At 49.8% G+C, this 13,740-nt stretch overlaps 1 protein-coding gene across 2 annotated transcripts in view; it reads right to left on the bottom strand.

Annotated features, from left to right (window-relative positions):
• PRPF18 (pre-mRNA processing factor 18) overlaps positions 1–13,740 on the bottom strand; it is a 51,489-nt gene that overhangs the window by 23,742 nt on the left and 14,007 nt on the right. For both annotated transcript variants that reach the window (XM_044276757.1, XM_044276758.1), the window contains 3 exons: positions 12,129–12,233; positions 6,125–6,238; positions 5,889–6,035 (listed from right to left, as the gene is read on the bottom strand). In XM_044276757.1, coding sequence (XP_044132692.1) covers positions 5,889–6,035; positions 6,125–6,238; positions 12,129–12,233 — 366 coding nt within the window. The remainder of the gene's footprint in view (positions 1–5,888; positions 6,036–6,124; positions 6,239–12,128; positions 12,234–13,740) is intronic.

Genomic DNA, 13,740 nt, shown 5'->3' with positions numbered 1-13,740 from the left:
GGGGGATGTGGGGGGGGGGATCTTGTGGGCGACACCGTCAGGGGGGATTCTGTGGGCGACAACCGTCACGGGGGGATTCTGTGGGCGACACCGTCACGGGGGATTCTGTGGGCGACACCGTCACGGGGGATTCTGTGGGCGACACCGTCACGGGGGATTCTGTGGGCGACACCGTCACGGGGGATTCTGTGGGCGACACACGTCACGGGGGATTCTGTGGGCGACACCGTCACGGGGGATCTGTGGGCGACACCGTCCACGGGGGATCTGTGGGCGACACCGTCACGGGGGATCTGTGGGCGACACCGTCACGGGGGATCTGTGGGCCGACACCGTCACGGGGGGATCTGTGGGCGACACCGTCACGGGGGATCTGTGGGCGACACCGTCACGGGGGATCTGTGGGCGACACCGTCACGGGGGATCTGTGGGCGACACCGTCACGGGGGATCTGTGGGCGACACCGTCACGGGGGATCTGTGGGCGACACCGTCACGGGGGATCTGTGGGCGACACCGTCACGGGGGATCTGTGGGCGACACCGTCACGGGGGATCTGTGGGCGACACCGTCACGGGGGATCTGTGGGCGACACCGTCACGGGGGATCTGTGGGCGACACCGTCACGGGGGATCTGTGGGCGACACCGTCACGGGGGATCTGTGGGCGACACCGTCACGGGGGATCTGTGGGCGACACCGTCACGGGGGATCTGTGGGCGACACCGTCACGGGGGATCTGTGGGCGACACCGTCACGGGGGATCTGGGGCGGACACGTCCGGGGATCTGTGGGCGACACCGTCACGGGGGATCTGTGGGCGACACCGTCACGGGGGATCTGTGGGCGACACCGTCACGGGGGATCTGTGGGCGACACCGTCACGGGGGATCTGTGGGCGACACCGTCACGGGGGATCTGTGGGCGACACCGTCACGGGGGATCTGTGGGCGACACCGTCACGGGGGATCTGTGGGCGACACCGTCACGGGGGGATCTGTGGGCGACACCGTCACGGGGGATCTGTGGGCGACACCGTCACGGGGGATCTGTGGGCGACACCGTCACGGGGGATCTGTGGGCGACACCGTCACGGGGGATCTGTGGGCGACACCGTCACGGGGGATCTGTGGGCGACACCGTCACGGGGGATCTGTGGGCGACACCGGGGGATCTGTGGGCGACACCGTCACGGGGGATCTGTGGGCGACACCGTCACGGGGGATCTGTGGGCGACACCGTCACGGGGGATCTGTGGGCGACACCGTCACGGGGGATCTGTGGGCGACACCGTCACGGGGGATCTGTGGGCGACACCGTCACGGGGGATCTGTGGGCGAACACCGTCACGGGGGATCTGTGGGCGACACCGTCACGGGGGATCTGTGGGCGACACCGTCACGGGGGATTCTGTGGGCGACACCGTCACGGGGGATCTGTGGGCGACACCGTCACGGGGGATCTGTGGGCGACACCGTCACGGGGGATCTGTGGGCGACACCGTCACGGGGGATCTGTGGGCGACACCGTCACGGGGGATTCTGTGGGCGACACCGTCACGGGGGATCTGTGGGCGACACCGTCACGGGGGATCTGTGGGCGACACCGTCACGGGGGATCTGTGGGCGACACCGTCACGGGGGATCTGTGGGCGACACCGTCACGGGGGATCTGTGGGCGACACCGTTAACGGGGGATCTGTGGGCGACACCGTCACGGGGGATCTGTGGGCGACACCGTCACGGGGGATCTGTGGGCGACACCGTCACGGGGGATCTGTGGGGGACACCGTCACGGGGGATCTGTGGGCGACACCGTCACGGGGGATCTGTGGGCGACACCGTCACGGGGGATCTGTGGGCGACACCGTCACGGGGGATCTGTGGGCGACACCGTCACGGGGATCTGTGGGCGACACCGTCACGGGGGATCTGTGGGCGACACCGTCACGGGGGATCTGTGGGCGACACCGTCACGGGGGATCTGTGGGCGACACCGTCACGGGGGATCTGTGGGCGACACCGTCACGGGGGATCTGTGGGCGACACCGTCACGGGGGATCTGTGGGCGACACCGTCACGGGGATCTGTGGGCGACACCGTCACGGGGGATCTGTGGGCGACACCGTCACGGGGGATCTGTGGGCGACACCGTCACGGGGGATCTGTGGGCGACACCGTCACGGGGGATCTGTGGGGCGACACCGTCACGGGGGATCTGTGGGCGACACCGTCACGGGGGATCTGTGGGCGACACCGTCACGGGGGATCTGTGGGCGACACCGTCACGGGGGATCTGTGGGCGACACCGTCACGGGGGATCTGTGGGCGACACCGATCACGGGGGATCTGTGGGCGACACCGTCACGGGGGATCTGTGGGCGACACCGTCACGGGGATCTGTGGGCGACACCGTCACGGGGGATCTGTGGGCGACACCGTCACGGGGGATCTGTGGGCGACACCGTCACGGGGGATCTGTGGGCGACACCGTCACGGGGGATCTGTGGGCGACACCGTCACGGGGGATCTGTGGGCGACACCGTCACGGGGGATCTGTGGGCGACACCGTCACGGGGGATCTGTGGGCGACACCGTCACGGGGGATCTGTGGGCGACACCGTCACGGGGGATCTGTGGGCGACACCGTCACGGGGGATCTGTGGGCGACACCGTCACGGGGGATCTGTGGGCGACACCGTCACGGGGGATCTGTGGGCGACACCGTCACGGGGGATCTGTGGGCGACACCGTCACGGGGGATCTGTGGGCGACACCGTCACGGGGAGCTGTGGGCGACACCGTCACGGGGGATCTGTGGGCGACACCGTCACGGGGGATCTGTGGGCGACACCGTCACGGGGGATCTGTGGGCGACACCGTCACGGGGGATCTGTGGGCGACACCGTCACGGGGGATCTGTGGGCGACCCGTCACGGGGGATCTGTGGGCGACACCGTCACGGGGGATCTGTGGGCGACACCGTCACGGGGATCTGTGGGCGACACCGTCACGGGGATTCTGTGGGCGACACCGTCACGGGGGATCTGTGGGCGACACCGTCACGGGGGATCTGTGGGCGACACCGTCACGGGGGATCTGTGGGCGACACCGTCACGGGGGATCTGTGGGCGACACCGTCACGGGGGATCTGTGGGCGACACCGTCACGGGGGATCTGTGGGCGACACCGTCACGGGGGATCTGTGGGCGACACCGTCACGGGGGATCTGTGGGCGACACCGTCCGGGGGATCTGTGGGCGACACCGTCACGGGGGATCTGTGGGCGACACCGTCACGGGGGATCTGTGGGCGACACCGGTCACGGGGGATCTGTGGGCGACACCGTCACGGGGGATCTGTGGGCGACACCGTCACGGGGGATCTGTGGGCGACACCGTCACGGGGGATCTGTGGGCGACACCGTCACGGGGGATCTGTGGGCGGACACCGTCACGGGGGATCTGTGGGCGACACCGTCACGGGGGATCTGTGGGCGACACCGTCACGGGGGATCTGTGGGCGACACCGTCACGGGGGATCTGTGGGCGACACCGTCACGGGGGATCTGTGGGCGACACCGTCACGGGGGATCTGTGGGCGACACCGTTACGGGGGATCTGTGGGCGACACCGTTACGGGGGATCTGTGGGCGACACCGTCACGGGGGATCTGTGGGCGACACCGTCACGGGGGATCTGTGGGCGACACCGTCACGGGGGATCTGTGGGGACCCGGGGATCTGTGGGCGACACCGTGACGGGGGATCTGTGGGCGACACCGTGACGGGGGATCTGTGGGCGACACCGTGACGGGGGATCTGTGGGCGACACCGTGACGGGGGATCTGTGGGCGACACCGTGACGGGGGATCTGTGGGTAGCAGAGAGGAGGGAGGAGGCAGGCCGGGAGGACAGGCGCTGGCAGCGTGAGTCATACGTCATGCGCCCACGCCGCCTGCTTCATTCATAAAGTGGGCGGCGCAGGCGCGTGACGTATGACTCACACTGCCAACGCCCGTCCTCCCGGTCTGCCTCCTCCCTCCTCTCTGCTACCTACCGAGCGGCGAGCGCTTGTAGTTGTAAGTAATACACAGCGCTCATTATGCGATTATATGCATAACAATTTACTATTAGAGATACGATTATACAGTGAGCGGGGCCCGTGTAGTAGAATACAGTCACTGCACGGGCCCCGCTGTCATTATAAAAGCAGATGCCGGCCCCCAGCCCCTCCTCCCTCACAGCGGATACACCCGCCGCGCGGCATCGCGGCAGGTGTATCATTGAAAAATCAGCAGCATTCGCCGTATAAGACGCACTGCTATTTTCCCCCTACTTTTGGGGGGGGGGGGGGGAGCGAGTCTTATACGACTAAAAATACGGTACTTTAATTACTGAAATTGCACATTTCTATTAGAAAATAGCCCCAAAGTGGCCTCTTTTAATCCTTAGCAACGCTCCTCTGTCTTCTGATCAGATAACATTTAGTGTTGAGCACGTCTCCCCTGTTATGTAACACAAGACATAGGAGCGTCACTAAGGCTCAAAATGGGCCACTTTAGAGCATCACTGCCCCTACACATTACAAAAAATGATATTAAAATGACAGCAGTCAGGAATAGATGCCGAAAGTTGTAAATCACTTTCTAGGATGAGAACAGGAGCTTCAGTATCTTATACAGTGTGCCAGAATAATACATTGGAGTCGCCTTTACCTGACATCCATAGGAGCAGCTCAGGCTGGCACAGATAGAGGGCAGTACAGAACATATAGTATCAGTACTGCCCTGTACTGTAAAGAGCAACTACTAGACAACCAACACAGGGCTGCTACCAAAGACAACTGTATGCTGAAAATATTGTATTCCGAGGTCACTGTATCTAGGTTTTTTTTTAGGTTTTACTACTTTTGCACAATAACTTTTTATTTTGTGTCAGTGTATTCCAAAAAGCATAATTGTTTTCCTTTTATTTATGGGGCCTTAGTTATTGCAGTCTTCATTTGCACCATTTTGAGGTACATACAACCTACTGCTTTAAAGGGTTTTCTGAGATCTTAATACTGATGACCTATTCTTAGCAGGTGCAAAAAACTAAAATGCAAAAGTGCAGAAAAACACCAGAAAACACCTGTGTCAAAGCACCGAAAAGAGATCTTTCTGCACTAGCATATTGGTGACCTATACATTGGATAGGTAATCAATATAAAAAGTGAATGGGAGTGGAGCTGCTGTACCCGCAAATGGCGACATGGCCAAATACTATGTTCATTGTAAAGTGTTGTTCATTACTGTTGTGACAATACCAGTTATGTGCAGCTTTAGCCTTTACATTTTTATTTATTTATTTAAGCAATCCTTACTTCTGTACTGCTTTTAGTATGCCTGTCATTGCTCACATACATGTCACACTTGAGAGCCTTTGATGAACAACTTTGTTACTTTGTTGGGTGCTGTACGGAACGCAAAAGGCAAGGAAGGACATCTGTATACAAGTCTGTACACTACTCTGCTCACATCCCTGAGGAAAGCCCCAAAGCCAATCACAACCGAAGGGGCAGAGCACTGTCTCAGAGATCATTAAGGCTCTCAGGACCCAGACCCAGTGTCATAAGGAACAGGAGCTAAAAAGCCAAAGCGTGCTCTCTCTCCTTGGCGCACGATATGGGCACCATAGAAGCCTATAGGCCCTTCTCTCCCTGAGGGAAGAGAGAGAGAGAGACAGACAGAGAGATGCACATGCTTTTCCCCCTCATTCTACAGATCAGTGGGGATCTCAGCCTTCAGACTGATCTAAACTCATGATGTGTCATAGAGACATATCAAAATATTTTTTTTTTTAAGTTAGTGACCCTTTAAATTCCATACCCCCTTTGAGGGAAGATACATGCCTCTAGTTCCTCTATTGTGGTGTTTTCCTCATGAACTTTTAGGTCATTCTGTGCATCTTCTTCTGATTGTTCTTGACCAGCCACCAAATCATTAAAATACTGCTGGTCAATCTTATCCAAAGCAGCTTTCAGGTCATTCCTTAATCCCTGTAAATTAAAAGTAAAACGGAACTGTTCAGATTTCACCAATAAACACATAGGATAGGGAATACATGTAGGCATTTTTCACAAGGTACCTTATTCACTTCTGGAGCAAGAATTTCTATCTTTCGTAAGCGCTGAAATGAGTCGTAATCTGTTTCCCCAAACAGTCTGATGGGTTCACCTCTCTCTCGTAATCTCCGTATGACCTACACAATAAAAGACAGATATAACAGCACTACCTGTGTAACGGCTGCTACATTAATCTGCATGTACTGGGAAACATCTGAATGGGTTTCGGGGCATACTGCATATTGCCGACAGGGGTTTTATTACTTGCAATGCTGGTAGGACTTGTCTTTGGAAGGTTAAAGGAGTTGTTAAATACATTGATCACCTATCATCAGGATAGGTCCTCAACAGAAGATTGCCGGAGGTCTGACACCCGGCATCCCAGCTCATCAGCTGTTTGAAGGGGAGAGCGGCTCTTTATGCGAAGTGCAACGTAATGACAGGTACTCAAGTGAATGGAGCAAGTGCTTGTAATTACACTATTCAACCGCTCCAAAGGGGGCAACGCATAGTGTAATGACCAGGAAGCAGCGCTCACATGGAGTTCCAACTCCTTGTCAAACAGCCGATCGAAGGGGGTCCCGAGTGTCGGACCCCGCCGATCTGATACTGATGACCTATCCTGGCAATAGGTCATCATTATATATGGCAGGACAACCCCTTTAAGGCTTCGTAGGAGAGAGGCTGTGGCAATGCTTGATGGGTATTACTGCTGCTCTTCTCTCCCTATAGATACAGGCTCTTTGAATGTTATTTGAGACATGCTGACAGGCTGGGAAAGCAGGAGTGGGAGTTTGATTTCCTTGCAGCTGCTCTCACATTTTACATCAATCATCTCTGCTCATAAGGCACATTTTTTTTGCCTGGTATCCAAACAAACCTGTCACACATATGCCTAAAGGACATTCTTGGTATATGTTTGCCTCAAAAACCCTGAGTAAATTACAATATATGCTGGTATACTTCCTTATTATACCTATGTGTATGCCAAACCTATGGAGCAAATTAGCTATTTATATAAGTTGTTCCCGCCCCCCCCCCCCCCCGAGTTCCCTGTTTGAATGGAGCGGTGATCATGCATGCACGCTGCTGTTCCATCCACCCTATGGGACTGCTGGAGTACAAATACTGAGAACAGGGGATACGCCTTACTAATAATAGGAAGACCACTTTAACAAAACAAAAATGTATGTCCATTCATAATCACGTTTGATTTTAATCAAACTAAGGGCACAACACTGTTTTCAGTCCATGTTTCACTTCAATCTATTTTGTTTTCTATGTGGATAAATTAAGTGCTGATTTTATACAAACATATCCTATAAAAAAACGAAACTATAAGGGCTGTTTTACACGAGCGGATGCCGTGCGTGGCATCCGCTCCGTGAAAGAGTGCCAAGACCCGATGCAGACTGCAGAGGCACGGAGCATTAACATGACTGATAATGCTCCGTGCCTCTCTGTGAGATAAAGTTGTCACTGTGATTTCGTAGTAAAGAGGTCACAGAGAGGCACGGAGCATTATCAGTCATGTTAATGCTCCGTGCCTCTGCAGTCTGCATCGGGTCTTGGCACTCTTTCACGGCATCCGCTCGTGTGAAACAGCCCTAAGGGATGTGAGATGCACCCAAGTGTCATGTCAGCCCATTGGAAACCATTTACATCAGCATGGTCTGTGTGCTAGATGACCTGCAAGGGTACCGGACCACATAACCAGGCACAGGTGTCATAGTCTTGCATGGGCCAGGGAGCATCTACGCTGGACGATGAAAGTCTATTCATACTGAGTAGAAATGATGGCCGCCAACGATGTTGGAGACATCGAGAGCATTATGCATCAGCCACTGTTGTCAGCAGAGGAGCCTTTGGTGTTGGTGGTGTTACAGTGTGAGCAGGTGTGCCTAGTCAATATAGAATTATCCTACACTTGGTGAATGGTACAGTGACAAGCCCATACTATTTGAGTAACATCATTAATCCAGTCATTGTGCCTCTGCATGAACTACACAGGCCTAATTTGATCTTCATAGATGATAATGCGCAAGCTCACTGAGGTTGCATCATTCGGAAATGGGTGCTGGATACTGGGGTACCTCAAATGGTGTGGCCTGCACTTTCTCCAGACCTGAATCCCAATGAAAACCTATGGGATCAGCTGAGTTGCCATGTAGAAGAGGCTCGTAACTCTGTACCCCAGAACCTCAAGGACCTGAGGGCCGTCCTTCAAGAAGAGTGGGATGCCATGCCTTAGCAGACTATAAGTAGACTTGTAAACCGCATGAGACGTCGTTGTCAAGCTGTAAATGATGCTCAAGGCCACATACGTTTCTGAGGCAGACATATTTTTTTTTGGGGGGGGGGGTATACCCACCAGTGTTGTTGGCTTTTGTTTACATAAATAGTTTGAGATGAGGAAATCACCATTGCATGCTTCTACTGAAATGCTCTTCTTTCATGATATAATATCACTGTAGCGTGAAATATTACCCAAAAGCCAAATATCTTTAACTTTTTGTGAGCAGTGTATATACACTGCATTAAGTATGGCGGTCAATAGGGGTCAGGAGAAGAGCTTAGCTGACAGCTAAAGAGTAGAGAACATGTTGCAAATTCTAATTAATTCACTATTCTATATACAACCAAATCCAGGGGGAAAGTGACGGAGACAGAAGAGTGAGTCTTTGAACTCCTTTCCTGAATGGTAATTTTTACTTTTATTGATGGTATTTTAAAATGCACAGAGAGAAAAGAAAAGAGCTTAACCATTAACCCAACATTAGATCCCTTCATAAATCTGCTTATACTTAAAACACAGCCCAGACTCTAGTTCACATGGAGCTACAAATGCAAGAATATAATAAATATCAGAAATTATCTGCAACATTTTCTATGATAGAATCAGTGATTCTATGAAAGAGAACATGGGATCACATAAAACACTAGCATCGCCCTTCACCATACATTAGATAAGCTTGGTCTGCCAATCCAGACATTTAGAATTACCAAGCCAATTTTGGTGTCAATATTTTTATTTGTTCCCTCCTAGTCATATCTTTTTTATTTTTCTGTCGACATGGAGGTATGAGGACTTAGGACTTTAGGCATTACATTTGTGACATACACAGTGTGGTAAAAGGACATGATAATATTCTGTGGGCTGGTACAATTACGAATCTGCCATGTTCTTAAAGTTCGTTATAGTTTTAGAAACTTTTTATTTAATTTTATTTTTTTATATTGCATTGTGACACCAGATTCTGGCACCATACCATTTATTTTTTGTAGACCGCCGCATGGGGGCTTATTTTTGGTGGGGTGAGCTGTTTCTTCAGGGGCCAGTTTGGGATGCATAGAACCTTTTCGTCATTCTTTTTATTTTGGGATGTTATATTTGAATATTACCGCAATTCAATACATTAATACCGACATGGTAATTCCAACTAGGTTTATCTTTTTTCTTTTTATAAAATGTTATAATGCCTGTCTAGCCATGGCATCTGAGGGGTTAATCAGCTATGAATCTAGTTATCCAACAACGGCAGGTGTAACACAGCCACCACACGTCGCTGTATACACTTCTCATACGTTTGTGACATACACGTACTTCACAGTGTGCAGAGAGGTTCAAACAGCAGGAATAGCTATGGCCAGCTAAAACAAACAATGCGGCTGCCAGGGAGTGATTTCATCTGGTTTTATGTGAAATATATAATGGTGTTACAGACTGGTGTTAAGGACTCTTTAATTGGCGAATAGAAATATTCATTTTACTCCACTGTGTTCTCTGCGCTAAGGCCAACGACTTCTGAGCCTTCAAACTTCATTAAAGGCATCCCATTAACAGAGGCAATTTTATAGAACTGCTGATCCAATCTCAGCGTATCCGATTACCATTCAGGATGACAGCGGATTGGCGTTTATTAGCGTTCAGCGATGATGAAGTGCAGATCTGAAATGCTTATGTTCTACTACAATTATCGGTACGAAAAATACAATTTCTACAGTATTGGCAGCAAAGTGATTATATGGCGCCAACTCCAAATTAAACTCACACTGATGAATTGTAAACTCAGAAATGTGTAATTATATACGACCTAAATTGTTCAGCACAACCTGTAATGGTGTTTGATGACAATGTAAACATGTTTCATACTCCATTTGACTTCGAAAGGAGAAAAAAATAAAAAATCATTTTGCCATCTATTTAATTTTAGACAATAATATAAGCTTTTACAAGTTAGCAAATGCACTTGAAATTCGCAGTGCACTTATAGCTAAAATGACAACTATGGATACTGCTGTCCTGGGAAATGCTGCAGCTCAGGCTACATTCACACGACCATATGGGTTTTGCGGTCCACAAATTGCAGATCTGCAAAAAAACTAATGGCGTCCGTATGGCATTCGTGGTTTTTTGCGGATCCATTGTAACATTGCCTAGCCTTGTCCGCAAAACGGACCAGAATAGGACATGTTCTGGTTTTTTTGTGGGGCTACAGAACGGACATACGGATGCGGATAGCACATATAGTGTGCTGTCTGCATTTTTTGCGGACCCATTGAAAAGAATGGTACTGCATATGGTCCACAAAAAAAAACAACTGAACGGGCACGGAAACAAAATACGTTTGTGTGAATGTAGCCTTATTAAAAGCAGAGGAGATTTTTCCACAGCCATGCTGAACGCAACCAGCTGACTAAGTAACCAAAATGTTATTGTTGGAGAGCGGTTACAAGCTCCATAGGAGAACCACATCAACGTAAAAATTTTGAAATTGGTCTGTACATGCCAGGCTTAATCCCTTACAGCAATATTGTGGATGTGGAAACCCAGGTACTTTCATAGGTCCCTAGATCAAGTATTAGAGTTCTTGAAAGTTTAAGGGCTATTAACTTTCGTCCACTATGAACAGTGTTCACACAATCTAACAAGAAGATTCAAGTCACAAAATGATTATTTAAAGGAGTTTTTCAAGATTTTTTTAAACTGCTGACCTATCCTCTGGAACAGGGCTGAGCACGATACTAAGCACAGCTGCTATACAATGTACGGCACTATGCTTGGTAAGCTGCAAGAAGACTGTGGCACTCACAGGAGCGCCGGTGCCTTCTCAAAACAGCTAATCAGCGGAGGTCCCAGGTGTCCGACCCCCACCAATTGGAAACTGATGACCTATCTAGAGTAGTGATGAGCGAATTATTCAAAAGTTTGTTTTGGCCGCTTTGACAAATTTTACACATTTCTTTGTAAGTAGCGGGTGCAATGATGGGGAGCGGCGATTGCGCCATTCCCTGTGATTGTACACCTCAGAACCCACGTTCATACATGATCGCGGCATCTGATATAAATAAGTGTCCAAAAAAAAAAAAAAAAAGAAGAAAACATACCTGATCAATTTGCTTGCGATGGGCCGGTCGCCACCATCTCGCTTGAAGATGTGGCGTGAAATCTCGCATGGCCAGTGGTGACGTCATATGTCACCGCGCACGGGAGTTTGTGTGAGATCTTCAAGCAAGATGGCGGTGGCCAGCCCATTGCGAGCAAATGTATCAGGCATGATTTGTTTAAATTTTTTTACATTTTACACTATTTCAGGGTAAATCAATTCACTAACATGAAGCATGAGGAAATTCGGCGTCGCTGTGAACCGAATTTATTGTGAAATTAGGATCGCTAGCAGTGGCGTACATGGAGAAGTAAGGGCCCCATAGCAAGGATCAAACCAGGCCCCTCCACATAAACCCCTTTCCATGACCCTTGGGCCATTTCTTAACACACTCATTTGCTAAAAGTTGTCCCTTTAGAGGGTAGAGTCTTGACCAAGTTTTCACCCCCCAGTAGAATGATCCCAACTAAGACTGGGCCGCCTCTTGCCCTAGGCCCCATAGTAGTCGCATGGTCTGTCACTATGTTAGTTACACCCCTGATAGCTAGTCATCAGTGTAAAAAAAAAAAAAAAAAAAAAAAAACACACACACTACATCTCGGAAAACCCTTTCTAATTTGTGTGTGTAACTCTAGCTCACCTCCTGCCTAGACAGAGTCATAGGCAATTTCTCTTCCGCCAGCTCTAAGTCCAGTACAGGGTTGTTTGACGTTGACGGCTTTTCCTCTTCATCTGTATTTTGAACCTAATAGTAAAAATAAATTGAAAATTCACTCATACTAACTCGTACCATGTAACTCCAGGTAGTCTTAGAATTTATATCTGAAAATCTGCACATGTTGCAGTACAGAAACCTAGGAGAAAGCCAAAGTGGCTATGCACACACGATTAAAGATAATTCACATTATATATTTAACCAATTTATGCCCCATGCGAGAAAAAAATAGGACGACCCTGCACCACGGCACAGCTTTGAAGTCAGTGCCCACATGGCCAGCAGTGTGACTCGGCTTTTTCATATGCCATGATGATGTTACATGCTTGGGGGTGAAAGGGCATGAATAGACAGTTTGCATGTTCGTACCTAGAGATCACTAGTAATGATATGTGCTGTGACTGTAAGATAACTTCTGTACAGAGCTGCAGCATAGGTTGACACTATATAAAGCAAAGGAAAATAGAGGACCACCGAGCATCAATACAGAAGAGAGGATTATGTTTGGAATAAATTATTTCCTTCATTTTGGGCAGACTGAAAAATAGCACTGCATCATTCAACCTTTGTATGCCGTGTTCCAGAGTCATGGCAGTGCTAAGGCTCGGCAGAACCATTTGCCTCTCTGTTAGGACTTGTTCAAGAGAAGAAAATTTAGCTCTTAATATTTTTAACAACACTAGGAACTGATCGAAGCTGTTATATAAATTTTAGTTACATAAATAACCACTTGCGGATTACCAGGTGACTTTAAATGCAAGCAGGTTTCTGACCGTCCATGCAGTGTTAGCAGCTGCAGGAAGGCAGTTCTCAGCGACAGAGGCTCTGCATGGACAGAAGGTTTATTACCGTTCCTTCCTTTTCTATCACTGTGTGTACAGCGCTTAAAGAGCGCTATACATACGGATCAGGAAGCGGCCATGATGCTTCCTTTTCCTGTCCCAGTGGTCACGTGATCCCCTGGTCCTGGTGACTGTACAATCTGTTTGGTCTTAGCTGACACAGATCAGCTCTGCAGTGGGGCCCCAGAGGATGTATTCTTCCTGCAACTGGGGCAATGTATAAAATAAAGACAAGACAAAATTAGAAAAAAACACGATGCCACCACTAACCCACACCACAGCTTCTACACCTACACTTAAAAAAAAAAAAAAAAAAAGCATTTTAGTTACATCTTGTGCAATATTTAAAAAAACTAAATGAAAAAATGGCGCGCATATACATTGGATCAAAATGGTCTTCAAAACCCATGATGGAAGCTTTGGTCACTAGTTGTATGAAAATGCTAAACAAGCTACAGTATATATAACAAATCTCAATACTAACAAATAAATGTTGAAATGTACATTCTCTTCCATAATTCTGTTACAGTATTGCATCCAATGATGAAACCACCTTTAGCAGATTGCGGAAAAAACTCCAGAAATTATACTTCGCTTTATTGCCCTCACAAAAATGCAAGGCAGTTGCTGCAGATTCTCTTCTTCAAGATGTGGACAAGTGAGCGCATCCTTGTATACGGGTGCCTTTATTACTA

The sequence above is a fragment of the Bufo gargarizans genome, chromosome 2, assembly GCF_014858855.1.
Source record: "Bufo gargarizans isolate SCDJY-AF-19 chromosome 2, ASM1485885v1, whole genome shotgun sequence".
Classification (NCBI taxonomy): Eukaryota; Metazoa; Chordata; class Amphibia; order Anura; family Bufonidae; genus Bufo; species Bufo gargarizans.
This window is presented reverse-complemented; position numbering and strand designations above follow the sequence as displayed.